General features: G+C 40.3%; 1 protein-coding gene across 5 annotated transcripts in view; it reads right to left on the bottom strand.

Annotated features, from left to right (window-relative positions):
• enpp2 (ectonucleotide pyrophosphatase/phosphodiesterase 2) overlaps positions 1–26,777 on the bottom strand; it is a 133,285-nt gene that overhangs the window by 88,451 nt on the left and 18,057 nt on the right. For all 5 annotated transcript variants that reach the window (XM_030394891.1, XM_030394888.1, XM_030394892.1 and 2 more), the window contains exons 3-4: positions 16,320–16,475; positions 10,082–10,207 (exon numbers count right to left, since the gene is read on the bottom strand). In XM_030394891.1, coding sequence (XP_030250751.1) covers positions 10,082–10,207; positions 16,320–16,475 — 282 coding nt within the window. The remainder of the gene's footprint in view (positions 1–10,081; positions 10,208–16,319; positions 16,476–26,777) is intronic.

Here is a 26,777-nt window from a genome sequence, read left to right as displayed (position 1 = left end):
AGGCTCCAGCGAAGTCACGTAATCACACACTTCTGTACAGTTCTGCTCGACCCGAACTCTACACTGCCTCTGCCACCTAACAGTCAAGCGACATTCAAACCATCTTTGGCTCAACTCCGACGTTGAAAGCGGAGGTGCTTTCAATTTTGAACACTGTGTGTGTGTCAGTGTGTGTGTTTGTGTGTGTGTGCGCACACACCAGGGTTATTCGTGTAGGTCTTAAATTTAGTTCAAAATGGTCTTAAAAAGGTCTTAAAAAGTCTTAAATTTGACTTATTCAAACCTGCAGGAACCCTGTGCCTAGGGCATGAGCAGTAATGGGCAGTTAAAGACATTAATAAGTGCTTTATAATGACTAATAAAGAGCCAATATGCTACTAATATGCATTGGAATGAACATACTGTTCCCCTTCCCCTCCATCCAACTCGTGACCTGATGTCAAAAACATGATATAATCCTGCCCGCAACATTATTTCTTTATTCAAATTGTTTTCATTTGTTTCACACTAATTTAAACTATACCCTCATATGCAATTGAAATAAAAAAGACATTTCTGCTAAGAAAAAAAAGGTGAGTTGACTTTTATTTTGAAGTAGACTCAGGAGACGCAATACATTTAGTTAGCACTGCCGCTGTACATCAAAACCATGGTCATTTTTAGCATTTGTTGACAGCGGATCAATTTAAATGAGCATGAGAGTAGTTTTATTCCGTCTGTGGGAGTAATGGATAAGAAGGAACTGTTTGATGAATAGCTGCAGGCAACGGTATGCAGTACACCTCCAACTTCAGTGAGGTAACAAATCCTTATGCCTCATTATCATTGTCAGGTTATGACTGAGATTAAATCTGATACATTGTCAAATAGTTGCTTTTGCGCTTCACTGTGACAAGAAATCCTCAGCGGCTGTCTTGTCAGTCAGCACTCCTAACTATCTCAAGGTTAAAAGTTAAATGTGACTCCTGTTACTCTGTGCTGTGACATGCTGCTGCATGAAGTTGACCCCTCTAAAAGTATGTAATTGAAGTGTCCATTGTTTAACTTTAGATTTTAAAAAAATGAAGGAAAATGATAGGTAGTGGGCAAGTAATTCAATCCATCTATGCCCGACACTGTTAGACACCGGCTACTAGGTAAAGCCTAGCGCAAGGTTTAAATAAGTTATCTATAAGGAAAAAGGATTTGCTCTGTTAAAAACATTAACATTAACATTTCATTAAATACGAAAACTTATGTTTGATTTATTTATTGATTTATTTATTTATTTTTGTGAAGGAAATTGCAGCGAGGAGTTTGGCAAAGAAAAAAATTACCAATGTATTTCATTTGTTAGTTCAGTGAAACGTTTTAATAAGTTATTTAATAGTCGGTATTAAAGGTTTGCACTAACTGTTAAAAAATATAAAATATAAAGATGTATACAGACTGCTGTTTGCATTTTTGTAATCAAAATAAAAACTCAATTTTCAGATATATTTTGCTGTCTTGTGGTACTGGAACGCTGAATTGGTCCTCCTATGAGATGGTAATACCAGCAGTGGCCCCAAGCTAATTTGAGTTTGAGACCCCTGATTTAAACTGTTATTATTTCACATATAAGAAAGCGTCACTCCACACCAGCTGCTCTCAGTTAGAAACCTGCTAAACAGTGAGAAATCATCTTCTTCAGGAGAATCAAGCAATTAGATTAGATTAGATTAGATTAAACTTTATTGTGGTTGTGCACAGTACATATACAGAGACAAAAAGAAGCAGTAAAGTGCAAGTTTGTTCAAAATAAATGGTGCAGCAGATTATAGACAGATTTACAGTATTTACAGTACATAAATACAGTGTAAGTAGGTCTAGGTACAGTATGTACAGTATAAGATTAAATTATTGGCATAACTAAGTGGAGATACAGTACAGTATATACTACAATTGCTACAGTACTAAGGGGCCGTTCAGACAACTCTCTTTTGCGAAAACGCACATGTATTGCATCGTTTTGGCCGACCATCCACACAGATCCTGAAAATGCAGCGCCTGAATACGCACTTTTTTGAAAACGGGTCTCAGGGTGGAAAAATCCATAAAAGCAGCCCTCCCGTTTTCGTGTGGACAGCGAATCCGCATACTTTCCAAAGCGATGACGCCATCGCCCCACCCCTTGACCTCTTGCCTTCGACATGCTCGTGTTCGTGCCACAAAAGATATTGAGCGGGGTGTGTCTGTCACTGGGGTATGGAGTTCAGAAGGGTGACAGACGCAGGGAAGCTTCCCCTGCTAGTCTGGGTGCGGAGTGACCTGTAGCACCTCCCAGAGGGGAGGAGGATGAACAATCTGTAGTTGGGGTGAATACAGTCCTTGGCAATGCTACGCGCCTTTCTTTTTGGAGAGCCTCGATGGAGGGGAGTGAGGTACCAGTGATGTGTTTGGCAGTTTTCACCACCTTCTGCAGTGCTTTCCGGTCAGACACAGAGCAGTTGCCATACCAAACCAGGACACAGTTGGTAAGGATGCTCTCGATGGTGCAGCGGTAAAAGTTCACCAGAATCTGAGGAGACAGATGGACCTTCTTTAGTTTTCACAGGAAGAAGAGACGCATGTGAGCCTTCTTGATCAGGGTGGAGGTGTTGAGGGTCCAATAGAGGTCCTCGGAGATGTGGACACCCAGAAACTTGAAGCTGGTGACACATTCAATCTCCGTTCTGATGTTGCAGATGGGGGTGTGTGTGCCATCATTTGACTTTCTGCAGTCCACAATGAGCTCTTTGGTCTTCTTGGTGTTGAGAGCCAAGTTGTTATTGGTGCACCACACTGTTACGTGCTGGACTTCCTCCCTGTTGGCCTACTCATCGTTTTTATTGTGTCGTCTGCGAACTTGACAATGGAGTTTAAACCATGTGCAGGTGTGCAGTCATAGATGCAGAGGGAGTAAAGGAGGGGGCTCAGCATGCATCCTTGTGGAACGCCAGTGTTCAGGATGAGGGTTGAGGAGGTTCTGTGATCTAACCTAACAGACTGTGGTCCGTCCAGAATCCAGCTGCAGAGAGAGGTATTGAGTTTGATGATCAGTATTCTCATGTAAGTGTTACCTAGCGCGGTAGAGATGGCATCTTCTGTACAGGACCAGCCTCTCGAAGCACTTTGTGATGGTCTGGTCGAGATCAGCTGGGCAGAAGTCATTAAGGCTCACTGCAGTGGAGTGTTTTGGCACCGGCATGATGGAGGTAGTTTTGAAGCACGTGGGGACAGCTGCTTGGGCTAATGACAGGTTGAATATGTCAGTCCAGAGTCCCTCAGTCAGCTGCACGGCACAGGCCCTGAGGACGCGTCCGGGACACAATCAGGACCCGCAGCCTTCCATGCATTAACCCTGCTCAGTGCCGCAAACACATCGATGGGAGCTTGAGTGTGAGGGGCTGGTAGTCTGCAGGGAGCACAGCCTTGAAGGCCACCTCCTGTCAAAGCGGCCATGGAAGTGGTTGAGCTCATCAGGTAAGGAGGCGTCGCTGGATGGAGTGGAGGTGGTGGTTGGTTTATAGCCTGTGATGGCCTAGATGCCTTGCCACATGCGTCAGGGGTCAAAGTTACTCTTGAAGTGCTCCTCGATCCTTAGCTTGTGGCTGTGCTTGGCCTTTTTGATGCCCTTCTTCAGGTTAGCCTTTGATGAGCTATAGGCCTGAGCATCACCTGATCTGAAGGCTGTGACACGTGCTTTCGTCAGGAGTCGGACCTTTTTGTTCATCCATTGCTTCTGATTGGGGAATGTGGTAATCTGTTTGAGGGTGGTAACACTATCGATGTTGGAGTTTATACAGTCCAAAACGGAGGAGACGATGAAGTCAATGTCTGTGTGGGAGTCGAGGATGGCCTGAGTGGCAAACATATTCCAGTCAGTGTTTTCAAAATGCTGCTGAAGTGCAGAGTCTGCTCCCTCTGGCCTAACTTTGACTGTCCTCAATGTGGGTTTCACACGTCTGATGAGCTGTGAGTACTTAGGCAGTAGGAACAGTAGCCCTTTTTACACAGCGATGCCGCATTAACTCTGCAGCGTTGGTTCGTCAATTCTCCGCTGATGATGATTCACACAGAGCCAAGCATCTCCACCTTAAAGATGAACCGCTGTGTAATTCACACAGAAAGATGGCACTGCAGCTCTTAAAGAGGCGTGACGGTCCACATCATGATGATGACGTCTGTGTGTTTTCAAGGTTGTGTGTCCCCCCTGTCAATTTAAACCCACAGACAGTTTATAATCATATGGATGCTGTTACAGTGAGTTGTGGTTGAGATCCTGACCCACTAAATATCCTGGAAAGTGACAAAGTTATGTTTTTCTTGCTACATTACATAATTACATAAACGTGGTCAGTAAACAGGACCTGTCTGACTCTCTCACTTGCAGAGACAGAGGCTGTTTCCCAGGGGAAGGTTTACTTAAGTCGTGGTCTGGAGGGCTGACAGTCGTGGTGATTTATTTTCATCACAAACACTCGGTGAGTTTAAGTTTTTTGCCAGTGACAGACGCTGTTTTTCAGGCAGGAATGTGAGGAAGAGTTTTTAGGATGGGCGGGAGGGCAGATGCTTTTTCACCCACAGCTGTGGTATTTTTTCCTCATATAAGTTGCCAAAGACAGTTACAGTTACTACATTACTTTTGTTTGGTCATGTAACGTTGCTTTGTGTGACATTTCTCTTTGTTAAGTTAAGTGAAGGACCTGTGCAGTTATCAGACTGTACGATTTAGTGTTGTCACGATACCAAAATTAGGACTTCGGTACGATACCTGCCTAAAATATCTCGATACCGATACTGAAACGATACCACGGCGGAGAACTAGAACATCATCAAAAGTAATGGAATAAAATAGCAGATGACAGAATGTGGAACTTAAAATGAATTATTTCTTTTTATTAATTAAAACACTTCAAAAATCTAAATAAAAATATATATTTTTGTAAAAGCTTCTGAGCTTTATAGCTTCTGTATCTGTATCCAAGAAGACAAGTGTCTTCTTGTTTTGGTCATTTGTCTTGTTTGCTCTCAGAGATTATTAAATAACCTGATTTTCCATTAAAAGCTCAGTGCTTGTAGTAGAAAAAAATTAACAGCACATTAACTACAATTTTATTCAGCATAAAAATAATGAACATAAATGACATTAACTGTAAGTCTGGCAATTCATGAAATAAGATAATAATTTATCCATCCCACAAAGAGGAAATTTGCAATTTGCATTTCATGTTGATAAAGTTCAAACCCTGGATTAGCCTGCAAACTACATTAGTGCACTAAAGTACAACACAAATGACCCAGACCTGGAGGAGGTCTGTGCTCTAATCACACCATTTTCTAATAATATAAATTACTATATATTATAAATTATTGACAAAAATGTACATGCTATGATTATATTACTAGTACTGATTGACTTAAAATAGATAATTTACAAGTGGTGTTGTTGATCAGCATACTTGAGAACACCAGCGCATGTTCTGGTAAAGTTCATGTTACCAGTGTAAAAGTTGTGTTTGCATACAGAGATGTGGTACCACATCGGACTGTTAAACAGTTAGCTTTACCCCTGACTGCCTCCTGCAACTCTGATGGTGGAAAAAAGTTTGCTTGACTTCCACCCGGGGGATATTTATGTTATGTATCGCTAACCTGCAGCTCTTTGAACTCTTTGAACAAGTCCGCATGTCTGTCAGCTGAGAGTGCTCCTGCCGACCGACCTAACAGCAGCCTTTGATACTGTGGACCACAATATTTTAGTGTCCCGCTTGCAGCACCTAGTGGGCATTAGTGGTAGCGCCCTGAATTGGTTCAGATCATATCTTGAGGGAAGATCTATGTGTGTACGCCTTGGTGGCTCTGAGTCCCGCTCTGCACTGCTGTCATATGGGGTTCCACAGGGTTCAATTTTAGGACCCCTGCTCTTCTCACTGTATCTGCTTCCCCTGGGTTCCATCCTGAGAAAACATGGCATCTCTTTTCATTTTTATGCTGACGACAGTCAGATTTGTGTGCCGCTGAAAAAGAAAGATGCCTGTCTGAATCCACTTCTGTTATGTCTTGAAGACATTAAAGCATGGATGTCACTGAACTTATTAAAATTTGATGAAAAGAAGACAGAAGTGATGATGTTTGGTCCGAGCGGCTCTTGTGAACCCCCCCTGCTGACTTGGGCCCTTTGGCACACTATATGAAGCCAACAGTCTCAAACTTGGGTTTTAAGATGGACAGTGATTTTAAATTGGACCGGCAATTTGGTGCAACAGTTAAGTCCAGCTTCTTTCACCTTAGGCAGCTGGCAAAGGTGAAGCCCTTTCTTGCACAAAAGCACTTTGAAACAGTAATCCACGCCTTCATTACATCTGGGCTGGATTACTGTAATGCACTTTACTTTGGAGTCAGCCAGTCCTCCCTCACACGTCTCCAGTTAGTCCAGAACGCTGCTGCTCGCCTCTTAACTGGAGCACGTAAGAGGGAGCACATTACTCCCATTCTGGCCTCCCTCCACTGGCTGCCTGTGCATTTTAGAGTTCATTTTAAGATTCTTTTATTTATTTTTAAATCTTTAAATGGTCTCGCCCCGCCTTACCTCTCTGAGCTGCTCCATCCCTACGCTCCTTCCCGGTGCCTCAGGTCAGCTGACCAGCTGCTCCTGGAGGTACCGAGGTCTAAGCGGAAGCTCAGAGAGGAAAGAGCTTTTTCCATTGCCGGTCCCAAACTATGGAACGTCCTCCCGCTCCCTGTCAGACAAGCCCCTTCACTGTCCATTTTTAAAACGCATCTTAAAACCCATTTTTATTCCTTGGCTTTCAACCCAGCATGAGACTCTGCTCTTGTTTTAGTGTTTAAGTGTCATATTGTTTTTATTGTTTTAACATTTTTATTGTTTTATTGTTTTTATTTATTTTATTTTTTTTGTTTCCTATGTTTTTATGTTTCATGTTCTATTTCTTTTCATGTACAGCACTTTGTTCCAGCTATGGCTGCTTAAAGCGCTTTACAAATAAAGTTGAGTTGAGTTGAGTTGAGTTGTTGAAAAAGCAGACGCACGGAGTGAACTATGGAAATATTTTGCTTACGTTGCCGACAGTAAGAGCAAGCCCACGGACACCACAAAGCCCATCTGTAAATGAGGCTTTTTAATCCGTAATGACCAAAGGAGCCAACACGTCTGTCTCACTCTGTGACTGTCTGTCACTGTGAAACCACGCCCACTCTGTCTGCAGGCAGTGAGGAAGCAAAGAGAAGCTGCACACAGACACGCTGCACCGCTGTCGCACAAAGTTCATAAAGTACTGATACTAATAAAACGTGAAAAAGTATTGTTCTTAACGGCTGGGTACCGCGGTACCTTTCTAGTATCGGTTTACCGTGCAACACTAGTACGATTGACACGCCTCTGCTCTGCGCCGCCGGCTTATCTGAAGCTTTCACACAGAGGAGGATGCGGAGAATTGATGCAGGATCCCTGCATGCAAATGGCAGTGTGAAAGAGGCTAGTGAGTATGGAAGTTAAATCATGTCATTAATCAAGAGCATAGATTTTCAGTTTGAGAGCATGATTTCATTCCTTTTCAGTGACACAGCTCCTTCGCATGCTCAGATTTTTTCTCCTCATGCTCACATTTTGTGCTTGCACTTAAATGTCTTCTGCTTTCTTTCAAAATGTCAGCTTGAATTCAAAAATCACATGCCTGTGTTCACATTTCTCCTTCTTGCACACAAAAATTTCACTTGCATTCAAATGTGCCCTCTGCGCGCTCAGATCTAAGTGCACGCGCTCAGAACACACACCTGCTCACAGGTCAAGTTCTGCTCTCGGATCTCTCCTCTGCTCACGGATTTTTCTTGTGTATCAACACTGTCAACCAATAGAAGGCCGGCTACTGTTGACCAATCAGATTATACCCGCTTCTTTGCGGATGCGTTCGCTGTACTTCAAGGAGTGTCGCATACGGACGGGCACTCTTTCTACCGGGTTTATCTACTTCCGTCCTCCAGGCTGTTAAATGTGGTGGTTCCCTTTATTTATGACGACTTTTGGAATAAAATATCAGTTAATCAATACACGAGTGCCCGTGCTTTTCATTACAATAGCTACATCAACATAAAGTAGAACAATAGCGACTCTACGTTCGCCATATTAGCCAATAGCCAGCTACCCAGGCAGCGGGAAATGTTATATAGTATAAATAGTGAGAAGTGAGCATGATTGTGACGATAGTACAGCGGTTAAGAGCATCAATTTATGATGCTTTTTGCATCATGGGATGCTGGTTCGCATCCCGGCCCGGCGTACAGAGTTGGGTGTAAATGTACCGTATATTACCAAATAATAGCAGCGTGTCAATTAACCGCAGGGTCCCCTTTAAACGCCGATGCAGGTGTATATTTTGATAAATAACCGCTGGTTCCAAATAAATGCTGGGTCTAATTCATTTATTCTTTTTTAATCAAGGAAGAAGACGTGAACACTGACACTGCACGTTTTTCTTCTTCGCCTTTTTCACGCGTTGTGCTGCTTTCTGTCAGTCAGTATCACACTGATGATCGCCATGGCTCCGGTGCAGCAACAAAATAAAAAGTATGACTTGAAATTCAAACTTTCCGTCGTAAAATATGCAGAGGAAAACTTGGGAAAACCTTGAGTGACAGACAGCAGAGATGATGAGTTTGCAGCGAGTGCTAGTTGGATTAATCATTTCCTCCGCCGCAACTTGCAGGAGGATGCCAGAGAATTCACAGAGAAGCTGGTGAAGTTTGTGACATTTTAGTTCCGGATTTTGAGAGGAAGGAATTAAACACCTGTCCCAAATAAACGCCTGGTCTGTTAAGTGACTGAAACAAATAAATGCCGCGGCTATTATTTGGTATTTTACGGTATGAAAGCTCGCTCGGCCGGGGAGAGAGACATGGATCACAGTGCTCAGCTGCAGACACATCAGAGAGGTGACGAGACGCGACTCATCATGACTGACAGGCATCAAGGCCACTCAGCGTTACCTTACTGACCCGCCCCCAGATATTTCATTCACAAAAACAGGGCCTGTGGCAATTCTGGACAGCTGTTTTTTTTTTCTTCTTTTTTTCTTCTTCTTCCTTCATGGGCCCCCTGACAATGTTGGGTAAACATACGTGATTAAAAAGGTGTAATGAAAAATACGCTATGATGATAGCGTATCAGACCGGATCGGATTTTGCGTTCTGCGCAGGCGCGAGATTTCTTTCTCTGGGCCGTGAGCCGGAAGTAGAAGGACGGCGACCACGGCGTCTTTCCTCCGAAATCACCGCAAGACAGAGCGCCATTGTGCATCTAGTTTGTGTAATTATCATGTACACCATATACGAAATGTACAAAGATGTAGCTTCGTCTTGCTCTTCGTACACCATCTTTCTCGAATGTCGAGGCAGTTTGTTGTTGCTGGTGAAGAGGTCAGCTAAAGGTGTTTCTGTCACCACTAGTTGAAATGGGTACAGCGCCACCTACCGTACCGGGGTATGACATGCTTCGGCCAATAATCCGATTTTCTCACCAGCATTTATACTCAGACAATTGCAGTTGTCTGATTGAGTAGCAGAGTCCAACTATGGCTGTAATCTGACTAAGCTGTGCATGTAAGCTTACTGCAAGTGTCTCATTCACGTGATATTTAAGAAATCAGCATATTGTGGAAAACTGACCAGAATTTGGTTACTTAAACACATAAACACATTGATCGTAAACAAACCTGGGCTGTTAACTGATGCAAGCCAGTACAGATAGTGTTCATATTTATATCAGAGAAAAACACCAAAAACATAGCATTCAGCTTCTTAAGTGACTGATGTTGACAATTGGGTATACATTTTTAAGCTCTTCAAAAGAACAGCTAATTAGGTATTGCATTCACTGCAACTTAGTTTTTGATTTAGGTAGTTTTTGATGGATTTTTGTCTCCAGAATTGCTCAGAGAGGTGCAAATATGACATGTCCTGGAAACTTCTGATCTCGATAGCAAGCCTTTCCAATATGCAGATCATTTTATGTATTGTAATATAACATTCTAAACATACATACTGCATATTTAAAGCTGCAAACCTTTACATAGTGTCTTGTAGTTGGTACAGCAGTCTCCTCTGGTCAGACAGTCATCAGAGCAGTGGCAGGCATGTTGTTCATTTCGAGGCTCCCCACACCGATCTTTACTGCACTCATAACCTCCCTCTGCAAACGTTAACACATGACAGACGTCAGCAAAAAAACATAAAAACGTGACAGGGAATTAACGTGCACACTTTAAAACCTTGATATTTTTACACCTAATTTGGTAAATCAGTGCTGGAACCAAATTCAATGTTAAATGAAGTTTGATATATCAATGTAACAGTGGCCTGGCTGCATACAGTGCTGCTGAGCACTCAAGGGACAAACAGAAAAAAAAAGTTACATATTCTGGCCAAATTCCCATGAAGAGAACACCAGATGACAGCTGTAGCTTCAAGTAGGATTTGCCACTGTGAGGGTAAAGACCAGAGCACAAACAAGTATTTCATCAGTTACAGGTGAGGCAGTGGTAAGCCAGAGACCACCAGGCTGAAGGAGATAACATCAGATCAGACCACCAATACTGGAGGGGGAAATGTTGACATACCAACAGACGGAACAAGGAACAGGGAGGATGAGCAACACACAAGTACGGCTCAGAGTAAGGATTGTGTTCAGACCCAGATCAAGTCCATGCATAGTCCACAGCGCATTTCCAGCTCATATTAATAAACTGTACAGCCTGACAATCAGTTTAAAACAGTCTTCATTAAAAGGCTCAGCCAAAGTATTTTTTCAATAGAGAACTAAATTATCATCATTAAGCCTCATTAGTCATTTTCTGGGGAAATCAGGGCAGGAATACAACTTTAGATCTAAAATAATCAGGGTCTGTCTGAATGTTCATTAGACAAAAGGTAAAAGTTCATTATTAAAGGTGCTATTTTTAAGAAAAGCACATCTACGAGCACATTTACGAGCGCAATTCCTAACGCGTCACATACTGACACATTGGGATCGTAAGTCGGTCGGTCGCTATGCATCAGGTTTTTGATGACTTGGAAAACCAAAGTGTCAGTATATGACAAGTTGTAAATGAGACTCAAACTTCAATTTTCTTACAAACAGCAAGTAGCAATTATTAATTAAACACTGTATAAAAACCTATCAAAGTCCTGTGTTAAAAATTACAACTACACTTCCAGTGATGCAAGGACCTGAGTAGCCACGTTTTGTCGGAGCTCTGGCACACTTATCCTGCAATATTGGCATTTTTTATTCTTGGTGGCGTTCAATCTCACGAAAAAACGGAGTGACTACTCTGGGTGATGTCCCTGGAACGAATTTTGAGGAAACCTGTAGGTAAAATGTCTACTAAACAACTTTCGAAGAAGAAAGATACATCTGTGGCCTCATCCCAAGACGACGATGCTATGCTAGCGGCTAACACTAGCATGGCACCTGATCCGGGTCTGACCAAAGCTCTGGAGGTGAGCTAACCGTCCTCCTGCTGCTCACACTGGGTGAACCTCAGTAAAGTCGTGGCTGGACCCGAGTGAATATCCGCCGAATATCCAACCTGAAACTAACTTCACCCTGGTTTGATGAGTCGCCTGTCACAGCCTTTGAATAGGATGACAAGGATTTCAGTCACTCCACTTAAACGGTGACTAGTAGAAATTATACAAATAGCAGTAATGACAATATTAATCAATTTCAAGATAACTCAGGGTGCAGTGCTTTCACTGTGTGCAACTTAAATTCGCCATTCACCCGTGATATTAAACCTACAAAAATCATGTCTATTTTTTTGTTGCGGCAGCGGCGCTGAAAATCCCGCAGCAGAAAGCATATAGGAGAAACACTGACACATCAGATAACCTTCAGCAACGATTGCAGGCAAGGAGTACTTGCGGAGTGACATGAAGACATGAATCAGAGGCACGAAACAGCGGTGGCTAGTCATTATGCTTACCAATACCCAACCCATGCCTTGCAAAAAACGGCTTTGCATGATTTACGAGAGCCTCATTTTCAGGTCAGAAAAGCCGGATCATCATACTGTAATATATATACTTATTATGTCATAGGCTACTTAGGGAATTTAATTTTTTTTCTCTGGTTATAATGCTCTCACACAGCCATCATGAACTCCCCTGCATGGGCTTGGAATGAAGATTCATCTAATATTGGAAAGAAATTTGTTTCAAGGGAGGAGTTATCTAAGTCAGAGTCCTGCACGGGTGAAAAATAATGTACTGTGTGGATCGGGTCGGATGCCTGGAGAGGCGGGTCGGGTTTTACGATTGCCATTTTCAAGGCGTCACTTATCATCAGTCATTATTAGCGACACAAATGATAAGCATTTATATTTAATATGAGCTCATTCACGCGTGCTTGCGCCCTCCCAGAACTCCCATTCCCCACGCTGTCTTACTTTCACTTTAAAAATTTGCATCCATCCAATTTTCCTTTGGGCGTTGGTATCAATTTATAGCGGGTCGGCTCGGGTACGGAATGTAATTTGTGCTACTGTCGGAAAACGGGTCAGATGCGGTTTTAAGTATGGCGGGTTCGGGCGGGTTTGCAAAATAAGACCCGTGCAGGACTCTGCTCTAAGTGACCATTTTAATCCTCTAGCTAATTATCAAGCTAAATTTCCAACATGCTAGTTAACGTCAAAGACTGCGGTGGAAGGCGACGGTAAAATATTTCCTTTCTCTAACACTGGATTTATTTATGCCTGAATTTTTAAGGTGTGGTGGCTTTTATTTTACCGTGGCGGTGCGCCACAGTCAATTACATGTAGAGGAAACCCTGGGTATAACTTTGACTGTCAGACCTCACAGATGGAACGTTTACTCCTTGGTAGAGGCAAGAAAGCAGTTCTCGATCGAGGATATGCTGAGCTCAACTCTGTTAGCAACATGAACTTAGAGTATCTTCGATGCAAATGGAATGCTGATTAAAATCTTACAATAGATGAATCAACATGGTTGGAAATATGGTGGTTAGCTAGAAAGATCTCCATATGTAACAGAACCAGAGAGCCAATTTAGAATATTACATCGCTTGCAGATTACACCACAGCTCAGACACAGGATGAGCTCAAGTTTGTCTGAAAAGTGTTCTAAATGTCAAGTAGAGGTTGGAAGCTATAGGCACTGTATGTGGACATGTATCCATGTCGAGGAGTACTGGGGTAAAATTGTGAGCAAACTTAATTTGATTTTTCATGTCCAGCTGCTGATGCTGATCCTCAGGTTCTGCTTCTCGGCCTGCCTAGTCGTCATATTAAAGGATCTCATCAAAGAAGGCTGCTCAGTATTCTCACATTTGCTGCTCAGAAAAATATATTGCTTAGATGGATTGATAATATTCCACCTACAATTAGGGGTTGGCACAAAGTGATATTTTAATTACTACCAAACAACCAACCAACTACCTAACATAGATTCAAATGTAAGATGGATGATTTTTGTAGGATTTGGACCCCTTTCTTTAAATATGCAGGTAAAAGACTCACAACCAATGTATTAAAAGGGATGATAGATGGGAATGAGGAAAACTGGCTAACTGATGTTTTTGGGTCATAAGGCTGGACTTACTTATAATTTATTTTTTCATTCACATTTACTTTATTCTTTTTTAAAAACATAGCATTTTCTCTCAAATTGATAGTTATTTTCTTTTCTTTATTACTCTTTTTTCTTTTCAGATTTGTATTTGCTGCATCGCTGTCAATTGTAAGAGGACTGAGCGTTTCCTTATGTCTATGTGTGAATGTCTATATTTGTGAATGTACATACACTTGGTTCCCATATTTTCACTGCTTATTAATATAGGGAGACGATTTTCTATAAGTGTATGGTACTGTGTAAGTCTCTGAGAAATTTTAGCTGAATGTACTAGAATAGAATAGGTGTACAATGTATGTATGTATGTAAGTATTAGAAGTAAAAATATTCAATATGAAAAATGCCAAAAATATTGTTGATGTACATTTCTGCAATATGTTGAAACTTTACATTTCTTTACATTACAACTTTAGGTTTCTTTAGGTTAAATTTTCAATTGTATCATGTCACAATGCTGTGCTTATGGGCTGGTCAGGTTTAGGCACAAAAACTAATTGGTTAGGGCCTAAAGTACCTGTTTTTGTCACCAAGCTGGAGATGCTCTGACTTCCCGCCAAATATATCCAGTTGTTATCACTACAAATGCAATGCGACACTCAAATGGTGAAACTCGTGGTCTGTTGTTAATAAATATTCAGCGGATTTGTAACCTGTCTGTAATTTCAGTAACTTTATGTTATTGTATAAGTATTATTTGTATTATTGGTGTTTGTATTATTTGTATGATTTGAGCGTAATGCCCTTTAAGGGTTAAGACGACATCACATGATGACAGTTTTTTGACAGGTCAGGAGATTTACGATAGTGCCCCATTGCGGGCTCAGATGGTGAAAGCTGCAACATGTGTGTGTCGCCTGTCTGCTCATTTGATCAAGTTATTTCATGTTTCCCTGCTGGGTGAGCATTATTGTTAAATGTGCCATGTTGTCAGTATTGTAAGAATTGTTGTATGTATCACGGTTAAGTTTAAATGACTGAGTTAATGGTATTAATCCAAATAGCTAATTACGCTAATCGCCAACTAGCCACTTTGCTAAGCAGAGTTATTTAGCTGTGCTTAAGATGTGTTGTTATGAATTCAGTCACCTCATAGCAGAGTGTTATCCTGTATGATGTAGTCTAATTAATCCTTTATTGGATAATGTGTTTTATTGTTTCCTCTTGTCATGTACTGTATATTATGTTAAATACTGTACTGTGTAAATTTGTCAGGAGATTTACGATAGTGCACCAAGAGAGCAATCACTGTTTTGATTTTTTTAATTTTTGGATTGAAGACCGGTTCGGGTTTTATTTTCATTTCATGGACAATTCATAAGTGCACTTAAGCAGAACAACAAGTCCACTGTCAAAAGAAAATATATTTCGTGTTAATTGTGTGTTATATTTAAAACCAAAGGGTATAACTTTGACTGTACTTGTACAGAGAACCTGTTACTGTGTATTGCTTAATAATATTAATAATAATAATTCATTTAATTTATATAGAGCTTTTCAAGGACCCAAAGTCGCTTACAGAGATAGGTACACAGATAGCAAACAAAGATAATACACAAATAGCAAACAAAGATAACAAAAGACAAAGCACGACAGTGAAACAAAAGCAATGGTGGGACGTGGAGTAGATAACGCTGGTACAGACAAACAGACAGAAACAGGTACAACAATAGTGCTTAACGGAAGTGTGTTTTTTTTATGTTTAGACTTCCAGTATTATTTCAAGGATTGGTTGAGGTGCATTTCAGTGCAGCAAATTGTAAATAAATCTGGATTGATGGCAAACTGCTATCAGGACTCTGACTGAATTCTGCTTATTGGTTACAGTTTCACACTTACAGATGCTGAAACACTGTCTCAAACTGTGGTCACCAGCTGCTTACCTAGTTGCCTGTAACTCCACCATCATCCCCTTACACTTTCAGATATGACAGTTAGGTCATAAACATTTAATATGATTGTGACATGATATACTTTGTTAAAATGTCAAAATGGTAAGTAACCTGCAAACTTGAAAAATGTGAAAGATTCAGTGGTTTGCATAAATGTGCCAACGTGAAGATGGGCCTGAAATTTAGCATTTCACTATAACATCCCTGGATTATTGTTCCTGAACAGAATGTGCACACTGGATTTTACAGTGACAGTGCTCAAGGTGCGGTGCAAATATATAATATATAGGATAATATGTATAATGTTGTGTAGTGTGACTTTTCATAGTCTCACCGTATGTTTTATATTAAGTAAATCTTTGAAAATTAAAACTGTCAGACAAAAGTACCTCAGACTTGACCTAGAGCATTAAAAGCAACCGTACACAAACACAAAGAGGAGGAATCTGAAGAATCTGGCAAATCTAATGTTATTATTTAAACCACAGCAAATTGTCCATTACTGTTTTTCTGTACTGAAGGGGCATCTATAAACTGTGAGTGACTTCCGATTTTGATACTTTTCTTTTTAATTATTACCTAACTTCTCCATAATAAAAGAACACATGATAAAACCTGACATGCACAGTGCTGTTTGGTGAGTCTAAATCTAGTTGGATCAGATACATCTTTCTAAAGAAATAAAAGTACTAAGACAGAGGGGATTAAAGGCTGCATAGTAAGAACAAAATAATTTGCAGAGAAAAAGGGAGGATCATTCAGTACCTGTCCTCAGGCAGAGCTGATTAAAGTCCGAGCAGCAGCCGTTGTACGTCTTACACAGGTTGTCACAGCGGCAGTTTGGTGGCCCCGGCTCGACCAGCTCAAAACATCTGTTCCTACACGAGCCAGAGGTCGGCACGTAGTGAGACGCAGAGCGAGCTGAGGACCGAAGACACAGAGTTTACACCAGTTTTAATGTATCATGTGAAATGAGATCTGATATAACCAGTTAACACCACATATAAGGGCCAGTGCTGACAGGTTGAAGACAATTAAATGATGTGTGTAATACTTAAGTACCACGTAGGATATCCATTTAAAAGTTGCAAATCATTTGACAGGTCATAGTTTAAGGTTCGTTTTTCTATAATACTGAAATGATTTGAAGTTGATTCTTGGTTTCTCTCCTGATGTGTTAAAATGCCATCTTGTCTTATTAACGTATTTAAACAATGACATGTGTTTGACATTCTATTTGTATCTTTAAAAAATAAAAGTTTGTGCAAAACTTTGCAGATTAATCCTGCACTGGATGCGAGCAGATGATGATTCCCCTGCTTGGTGTCTGATGGAGACGTCATCTTGTGCTCCAGTATCTCTCTCTGCACTCATTGCTTCCGTCCCTGTTTCTGTTAGGCTTAAAACTGGCAGCAATATACTTGTAAACTCTACTCTGCGTATATGGCGCCAGCTATGTAAAAGTATTGGAGCTCAGATACCACCACTATGCATGCCAATTTGTAAAAACCCTATATTTCCTCCTTCATTGCAAGATAAAGCCTTTCAGAATAGTTTTGGTTTCAGAATAGCATACGTACAGTGAGGAATTTATTTGTTGAAGGTGTCTTTGCTTCCTTTCAGCATTTGGCTTAGAGATTTCATCTACCAAATACTCATCTCTTTAGATACCTTCAAGTAAGAGCCTTTTACAGAAAGAGGTGTCAAGATTTCCCTCACACTACAGCAGATACACCGATTGATATAATCCTTAAGGCTCCCACGGCATTGAAGGGGTTAATATCTACTCTCTATAATACAATTCTCTCTCTTTGCTCTCCATCTGACCAAACACTTGTAACTACTTGGTCCCAGGATCTGAATGTGGATTTGTCAGGCTTATGGGAATCTATCCTTTTGCGTGTCCATTCATCTTCTGTATGTGCCAGACATGGGGTTATTCAATGCAAGCTTCTACATCACATATATTGGACCAAGTCCAGACTGTCCCGTATCTATAGCAACATCGACCCACTGTGTGATAAATGTCGACAACATCATGGCACTCTTATTCATATGTTTTGGACATGTCCATCCTTAAATACAGGGGCATCGCTAGGAGTGCAAAACATCCGGGGCTTTAGCCCTGCGCAGTGTTGCCTCAGTTACTTTGAAAAAGTAATCTGATTACTGATTACTGATTACTCCTTAGAACTCATTCGAAGCTTGATAGTACTTTGTCGCCAGCACAGAGTGAACAACAAACCTTAATATTCTCATCTTTAGCTGAGAGGAACTCAAAATAATGAGTATATTTCCAGCTAGAAAAGGCGCATCTCTCTCCTACCTCCATTGTTGTTGTGTTTATGTCGCTGCGTGGTGTTACACGTGAGTTGTGCTCATGCTGAAAATGTGACTTGTCGCAAACGATCACTCTCCGCGACAAGAAGAAAGAAAAAATATACATTATTACTAAGGAAAATGACAAAAACAATGATAAGTAACTTTAATCTGATTACTCAATCTGTAAATATTGACGTGTTAGATTACTCGTTACTGAAAAAAGTGGTCAGATACCGGCATCACTGCCTGCAGATAGTCTTTTTTAACAGGGCCCGGGGAAATTTTGAAAATTTTGAAAATTGGGCTTTTTAAAGATGCAATTTCGACATAGTTTGAGAAGGAAAGGAAGGCCAATCGCTGGGGTCCTCATCGTCATGTTTTAATCACAAATAAAGCTAATTTTCACTAGGCCTATGTTTACATTAAAGATATTATAGCCTATTATAAACTAGACCTGTGTGCATAGGCTATAAGAGCAGGTAAAACACATTATCCCTATTGTAATTTCTTGACTTTATTGTCTATCTGCATCAGGCCTACAGGAGGCTTTGTAGGGTATTAAGAGAAAAACATCGTCATTTAACATCGTCAATAAACCCACAAACGTAATACAAATCTGCAGCATTTAATGTAATAAACCCACAAATGTAATACATTTTCCACAAGAGCCGCTGCCTACTACAAATGTAACAAACGATTTCCCACACATGTAATAACTGTTACGTTTGCAGGGATTTCTTTGTGGGGACGTGAAAATCTTTATTGTAATAACTTCCCACAAATGTAATAATACAATGAATAATGGTCATCGTGGTTGTTGTTTGTTTTTTTGCCCATACACCTAATACTATACTGACCGTGGGTGCAAAATCCAGCTGCTGACTCTCCGCTGTCACACAACGGATCCTCCATGACCAAAGTGTCAGCTGGACTTCAGAAGAGCCGGAATACAACACTACTAGAACTGCCGTAAGCGGTCATTTGGACTGCTAGATTTAAACTCTAGAATCTGCCATGTAAATACCCAACTGAGTGATGAATGCATTCATTGTCATGATATTTAAAAAGAAAAAGAAAACGAAATAACGAATTAAAACCAAAGTGTACATTTTAATAAGTTTAATTATAATTAAACTTATTAAAATGTACACTATGAAACATTTTATTTTAACACTTAATAATATATAATAAAATAATAATGATAATGATAACAATAATAATAATAATAATAATAAATTCATCATTATTATTATTATTATTATTATTTTATATGCTTTTATTACAGCTTTTTCGATTATTATTAATAATAATCGAAAAAGCTGTAAACGAACTGATCTAAAACAAAGACAAACAAAGAGTCGTTACGATCGCTGGTCACAGTCTCCGCAGATTACCTCCGCTCTCCTCACAGTAACCAAACACGGGCTTGTGGCATTTCAAGTGTCCGACGTTTGCAGCTCTTTTGGACCGGCACTGCCTTGGTGTCTGTGTCAGCGAAGATGTCCAGTGGCGGTCTTCTATAACATCCTCGACCTGGCTGGGATCAATGCCCGCATCTCATTCAAAGAGCACCAGCAGCAGAAGAGCCTGGAGGAAAGTCCTGCAGCAGCTGGCAGAGGAGCTGAGGGCAGAATACATGGAGGGGAACGCGGCCACGGCAGTCGGCACAAGCTGGGCAGCAGCTGAAGCAACCACAGCAGCAGCAGCAGACACGGAGACGGAGGCAGTGCTGGTCCGAAAGAGCTGCAAACAGAACCAAACGTCGGACACTTGAAATGCCACAAGCCAGTGTGTGGTAACTGTGAGGAGAGCGGAGGTAATCTGCAGACTGTGACCAGTGATCACAACGGCTTTTTTTTTGTTTTAGATCAGCTCGTTTTCAGCTTTTTCGATTATTATCATTATTATTATTATTTTATTATATATTATTAAGTGTTAAAATAAAATGTTTCATAATCAAGTAAGTTATTTTTAATAGTTAATTTTCTTGTTCTGATTTTTCTCTATCAAAATCGTGTGTAAATATGCAATAATACGGTCTACTATGTGCGATGATATGAATATTGATAAATGTATAATTAAACTTATCAAAATGTACACTTTGGTGTTATTTCGTTTTTTTTTTTTTAAATATCATGAGACAATGAATGCATTCATCACTCAGTTGGGTATTTACATGAGAGAATATAGGATTTAAATTCAGCAGTCCAAATGACCGCATACGGCCGTTCTATGTTGAATTCCAGCTCCTCTGAAGTCCAACTGACACTTTGGTCCAATCAGAAATATATAATTTGACCGGATCTAACTCTAGGGTTGTGGAAAGCGCATTGTTATGCCCTAACCAAGATATCGATCATTAAGATTAATTGGATCAGATCTGACTGAACCCGTCACAGTGGTAAACTGATTCAGTTCACCCGCCAGCACACAAACTCACCCGCATTTGGCGGTGGCGGGTTTCATTTCTATCCCTGTTATAAACGCTGCAGTATTACTGAACAGTAGGCTAATAGACGGCTCTGGTCATATCAGTGACGCATAGAGGGGGAAAGAATAACACTGATGTTGAATGTGCAACAATTATTCGGACTCTGGTGAGAATGTTGCATTTGAGGCTGTTGGCCGTTCGATATGCACCCACATAAAAACCTTTCACTATTAGACAACTATATTTGATTTTTTTTTTTTTTTTTTTTTTCAAAGCATGAGATCCGGGGCTATTCTCAAAACATCCGGGGCTATAGCCCTATAGCTATAGCCCTGGATGCCCAGGTCTAACGACGCGCCTGCTTACATATACAGTGGGTTTCTATATTCTCCGCTCTCTCTGATGTATTTAAAAAAACTCTGGAACCGTTTCCACTAAGGGTGTCACGATTTCGAAATTAAATCACAATCTTGAACTTCAAATTAAAAAATAGTATCGTCAACGCTGCCACGCTCCCATGTCACATCTGGTCGGCTTGCCGAGCGACAAAAAACACACACCTGTGTTGAAGTGCTGCGAGTCAACCTCCTCTAACTTAGCTACTAGCTAAGCCAGTAGTTATTAGCTACAGCCAGCCAAACGATAGCATGGTGTTACACCATTCCTGTTCGGCTCCCGGACCCTGGTCGGGAAGCACAGGGGAGATGATTTCCTCCAGGGCCGAAGTTTGTGTTTACTGTCGGTGATCCCCTTTCATGTGTTAAGCTGGTCGGGAAATAATACCAGGGAGCTTTGCTGTATCTGGAGGAGCCATCACCTTTAGTCACAGCCAAACTGCAGACTGTATTGTACACTTTATTGCTGTCGCTACTACTGCTACTGCTTTTGCTTCTCTTTCCTCTCCTGCTCATTCACTGTCCCTCATGTAAGCACGCTCCCTCACTCTCGCTTGCCCACTCACACCTTACGCACACACACTTCATGCACCGCCTTATTCCTGAAATGGGCTACGCCACTCTTACAACAATGGTAACTGCAGATGCAGGAGACCAACAGACCGTCGCCCATGTGGAAGTATTTTGGATTTCTAATGAGTTATGTTGATAACATTCGCGTTGTCGACAAAAAAGCCACAGTTTGCAAGCTCTGCAGAAACTAGATGTCAGGTTATTTTCTTTAAGTTTCAAACTGACTGAAGATATAAGTTATTGTTACATTATGTTGTTAATAAATGTTTTAAATTTGACAATGTAGTGTGGTACAGATATTAAATTGGATAAAAGTCTAGTCTAAAAATGGCATAGCAACCTGTCCTTTAAAAAAAAATGTATAATGTATGTATATTGGATGTATAATGTGTGTATGTGTGAGGGTTTGCCTGAGATGAGCAAACATGAATCGCAGAGATGGCATGCCAGCAAACTAGCAGGGAAACATGACATAACCAGATCAAATGAGCAGACAGGCGACACACACATGTTGCAGCTTTCACCATCTGAGCCTGTGATGCTCTCTAGGTGCACTATGTAAAAATTGAGAATCGAATCGAACCTATCCTTAGAATCGAAAATGTAATTGAATCGAGGATTTGGAGAATCGTGACACCCCTAGTGTCCACTCATGGCCCTATTCGGTATTATCAAAACCCCAATCTGATTTTCTCGCTTTTCTCTGTTTGATTGCTAGACGTCTGATTTTGAGACACTGTAAATCACAACACCCACCATCACATTCATTTTGGATCGGGGACATATTAGCGTTTTCAAAACTTGAAAAGATTCAACACTTAAAGAGAGGTTCTGTATCTAAATTTAATGAATTATGGCAGCCGTGACTGTGAACTTCCTCATGTAACTGTTTTGGTATGTGCTTTGATGTATATATGTGAGACCCCCCCCCCTTTTTATTTATCTATTTATCTATTTTTATTATCTATTTCTAATTGTATTTATTTTATTCATTTATTTATCTATTCTACTTTGTCTCCTCTGTTTGTATATATGTGCTGTTGTCATCCCCTCATGGCCCTTATCTTATATCTTCTATTATGCATCTGTAAAGGAAAAAACTTTCAATAAAGATACCATGAACAAAATTTTTTTTGTAGATTTATGATTGTTCAGTCTATTCATATGAACCCGTCCCTAACCCTTCTTTTAACCATGATAACTCCATATAAAAATCATTTATGATTATAATGGTTGTACCATAAATCAAAATATTTTTGAGATTGCAATTTTGCAAACTACCATATCCAAATCTCAGAAGCAGCAATTTTTTCATGAAGTTAAAATCATTCTTTACATTATAAATAAGTACTGTAGTTCTGCAGAGATGACAGGCCTACTGTACAAATCTTCTGCTCTAGATATAAGAAAACATGTTTGTTTGGTATGGACCCCAAAAATAATACATCATCATGATTTTATTAGTCTTGCATGAAAATCATATCATCTGTCGTAAAAATCGCTATATGATTATATAATTATATGTATTTTTACCATATTTTGCAGCCCTAATGATTATAATGTCACAAGCTATACAGTATACTATTGCTGTATGCACAAATCCCTAAGTTCCCTCCTGTGGATATTTGCCTGAGGGCCTGTAGTTGATCCAAATGCTGTTGATAATATCAAATGGATCTGTGAATCCAGTCTCTTTATCCTGTTCATACAGTAAAACTTGCTTGTGATGTTACAATAAAAATTGTAATCTGCAAAAATGTTGGGGTTTTTTTGCAAATTAACATTCGCTCAAATTCATACACACTTTACATTATTCTCATGTATTCTTTATGTAAATAAACAGTAACAGACTCCCTGGCCTGCTGCTATGACAAGCTTCAACACAGTGGTGCAAATCTCCACCTTGTTATGCTGACAGGGTTTGAGAATCTGCTGCAAAAAATGAGCTCCAGTCCTCTCTTAATATTGACTCAAGGCAGAGCAACACAAACACACTCTCTCTCCTCGCAGGGTCACAGTAATCCGTTGTAACCACCCCACTCCCACCACACGCTGCTGCTCGCTCATTTCATACGCACTGGAAGCACTTCATATAGAAAATAACCCAGCAAATAAACTGAGTGGGACAAATTCTTCCGGAGCTGCAGTTGTGGAAAGTTGTTCTCATGTCACTACAAGCCGGTTCTGTTTTGAGGAGGGACCTTGGAGACAGCCAGAGGTAGACATGTGTCACTCTGGTTGACGTTGGGGTGACTGATTGCACTTGAAGCTTACATAGGATTCAAGATTTACTCAGCTCTGAAAAAACTCTAAAGTAGTTATTTTGCATGTGTCTAGGACCTGGAGCAAAGCTTTAGCCATGTCCGGCCCACACAATTCATGAATGCAGTTCCTAAACACACTTCACATGGTCTGCAGGCAGACACTTTGGCAACTGAATTAAACTGTGTGAATTTTCCTCAGGTTTGCATTACTGAACACTAAGGGCGTCACGATTTTGATTCTAAATCGAAATCAACCGAAATTAAGTCAAAATCTCGAACTTGGAATTAAAAAATGGGATCGTCGATGCTGCCACATCCCCATGTCACGTCTGGTCGGCTTGCCAAGCGGAAAAAAACACACACGGTAAGTGTTGAAGTGCTGCGAGTCAACCTCCTCTAACTTAGCTACTAGCTAAGCCAGCAGCTATTAGCTACAGCCAGCCAAACGATAGCATGGTGTTACACCATTCCTGTTCGGCTCCCGGACCGTGGTCGGGAAGCACAGGGGAGATGATTTCCCCTGATTTCCCCTTTCGACAGAACTTGAACCCCCTCCTCTTTCACTGAAGTCGCAGGTGTGGAAGTATTTTGGATTTCCAGTGAGTTATGTTGACAAAAAAGCCACAGTTTGCAAGCTCTGCAGGAACTAGATGGCAGGTTATTCTGTTGAAGTTTCTAATTGACTGAAGATATAAGTTATTGTTACATTATGTTGTTAATAAATGTTTTAAATTTGCCAATGTAGTGTGGTGCATTGCAACAAAGGTCGGATATTATATATTGCATAAAAGTCTAGTCTAAAAATGGCATAGCAGCCTGTGCTTTAAAAAAAATACATGTAAAAATCGAGAATCGAATCGAACCGTGACCTGAGAATCGAAAATTGAATCGAATCGAGGATTTGGAGAATCGTGACACCCCTACTAAACACATGTGTCGTTAACGTGAGATGAACATAGTTCTGAGAAGCTGGATGCCCTTTTTATTGTTCTCATGCATTTTACAGCAGAAAACCACACAATGTTTGGAGTGTGGTGATGTAGCGCTGCAACTTACAATTATTTTCTTGACTGATTCAGTGTCAATCATTTAAATGTTTCTTCCATTAGTTTTTTAACATTGTCCAAAATATCCACCAACATTTTTCAGAGGTCAATGCAACAACCTTTTCGCATGATATGATTTATCGCGTCAGCACCACTGTTGGGGGTTACTAATCTTGATGTATTGGGAAGCTGAGAGAATTCTCTACAGCCAAGAATAGCACAAAGTTTTCAAATACTCATAATTTATCAGACTTTGATCCTTGATCCTTGTCTGCCGGCCGGTCCCTGTGGCCAAGGCTGTTCATTTGTTTCAAAAGGCTGAGGCTGTTTAAGTGTTCTTCATCATCATCATCACATCACATAATATATGCCGCTGACTTTAATCAATAGGCCAAATCTGCACTATGGAGGATAGCCTTCTTTAGGCTCCACAATATTGCCCCCAATGAACGAGTGACGAACTGCAAGTACATTTTGGGTGGTCTCTAGGCAGATATGGAATAATAGTCAGCTGCAAATATGGTTTGACCCTGAAAAAATTCCAACAAAAGGTTTCTCAGAAGTTTACAGAAGTATCAGATGTACTTAAAAACATACTAAAAGTTTACCAAAGTTTGACTCCAAGAAAGGCTCCGTTTTCAAAACGACGGCCATCAGGTCCTTAAAATGAGCATTACTCCTTTGTATTCCTCCTAGACCAGGAACACTGGTGCCTGATACATGTTTTGGCCATGTAATATTCTAATTAGCATATTTGCCTGATAGTTAAGTGATTATAAGTACAATTATATATTAAAGCAATTGGTTACAAGCATATTTATGTGAAAAATAAGTTCGGGAATAGATTCTTTCTTTATTCCAGTTAATTTTATGTCAAAAGTTACAAACTGCTTTTACCATGCAAGGATTCTTTCAGATCATTCTGCATTGAGTTTTGAAATAGAATTTGTAAAACTATTGTCAAATCCCGAACCCTGGAGATTTAACATTATGTTACTCTCAAAAGAGGATTTTACAACTTATATGAAGGCTCATTTATAAACTTTTTCTGAGGTGCACCAAAACAGTGCAACATTCCCATTAATAATATGGGACACACTGAAGGCTTCTGTTAGAGGATGTGTAATTGCCTTTTCCTCATCTTTAAAAAAGAAAACAACAAATGAGTTGAAATGCATTGAACAAGATATAGTTAATTTGGAGAGGCAACACTATTTAACCAAGGACCCTAATTTACTAATGCAGACAGATTATCTTAAATTGAAATATAACTCCATTAATACCTACGCTAGCAAATTTGCATTGAAGAAATCAAAGTTATCTTATTTAGAACAAGGGGAAATGGCAGGCAAATTACTAGCTAGATAGATACAAAAGGAATCAGAAGATAGAAAAATTGTTAAAATTTGAAAACAAGATTCAAATTAATGGTGTCTTCAAATCATATTATACTGAATTGTACACCTCTAAATCACAATCTGAGCCGGATGAGTGTAAATCGTTTTGGGATAATATTTTGCTACCTGTTTTAACACAAATTGATAGACAAAGTTTAGAAAAAGATATATCTTCATAAGAACTCCTGTCTGCTATGGCAATACTTCAAAAAGGCAAATCAACAGGTTTAGATGGCCTGCCAATTGAGTTTTATAGTCATTTTTCAAATGATTTATTGCCTCTTTTTCTTGCTATGATCAATGCTTGTTTTAGGAGAGGCTGTCTCCCTCAGTCTTTATGTTTGGCATCTATAACCCTTCTCTTAAAGGAACTTAGGGCAGGATCACGAAATAAGACTGAATAGCGACACGACAGCCGTTTGGGTAACTGCAGCCATTAGCCAAGCCGGCGCGGGAGCGCGCATGAACTCTTCACAGCAGTGCAGCTGATGCTGTGACACGGTTATTTGTTTGCTCACTGCTCACGCGACCGTTTACTGCAAGACTTCCTCGCATACCTCCGCGGAACTACCTTGGTAGCCTACATCAGCGAACAGCATGATGTCAAGAGACGAAGTAAGTAAACTAAGTGTTTATCTTAGTGCAGCTTTAGTATGTTTCTTTGACAACATTAGCGCATCAATTCAGCAAAACGACAGTTGTAATGTAAAGTACGCTTACCTTACACTGGCCAAATGGTTACTAAAGTTCAAATTTCACCAGCCACGGTGAATAACAAGCTAGCGATAACCATTG

Source organism: Sparus aurata, chromosome 17, assembly GCF_900880675.1.
Source record: "Sparus aurata chromosome 17, fSpaAur1.1, whole genome shotgun sequence".
NCBI lineage: Eukaryota > Metazoa > Chordata > Actinopteri > Spariformes > Sparidae > Sparus > Sparus aurata.
The sequence above is the reverse complement of the archived record's forward strand: the minus strand, read 5'-3'. Positions and strand labels throughout refer to the sequence as shown.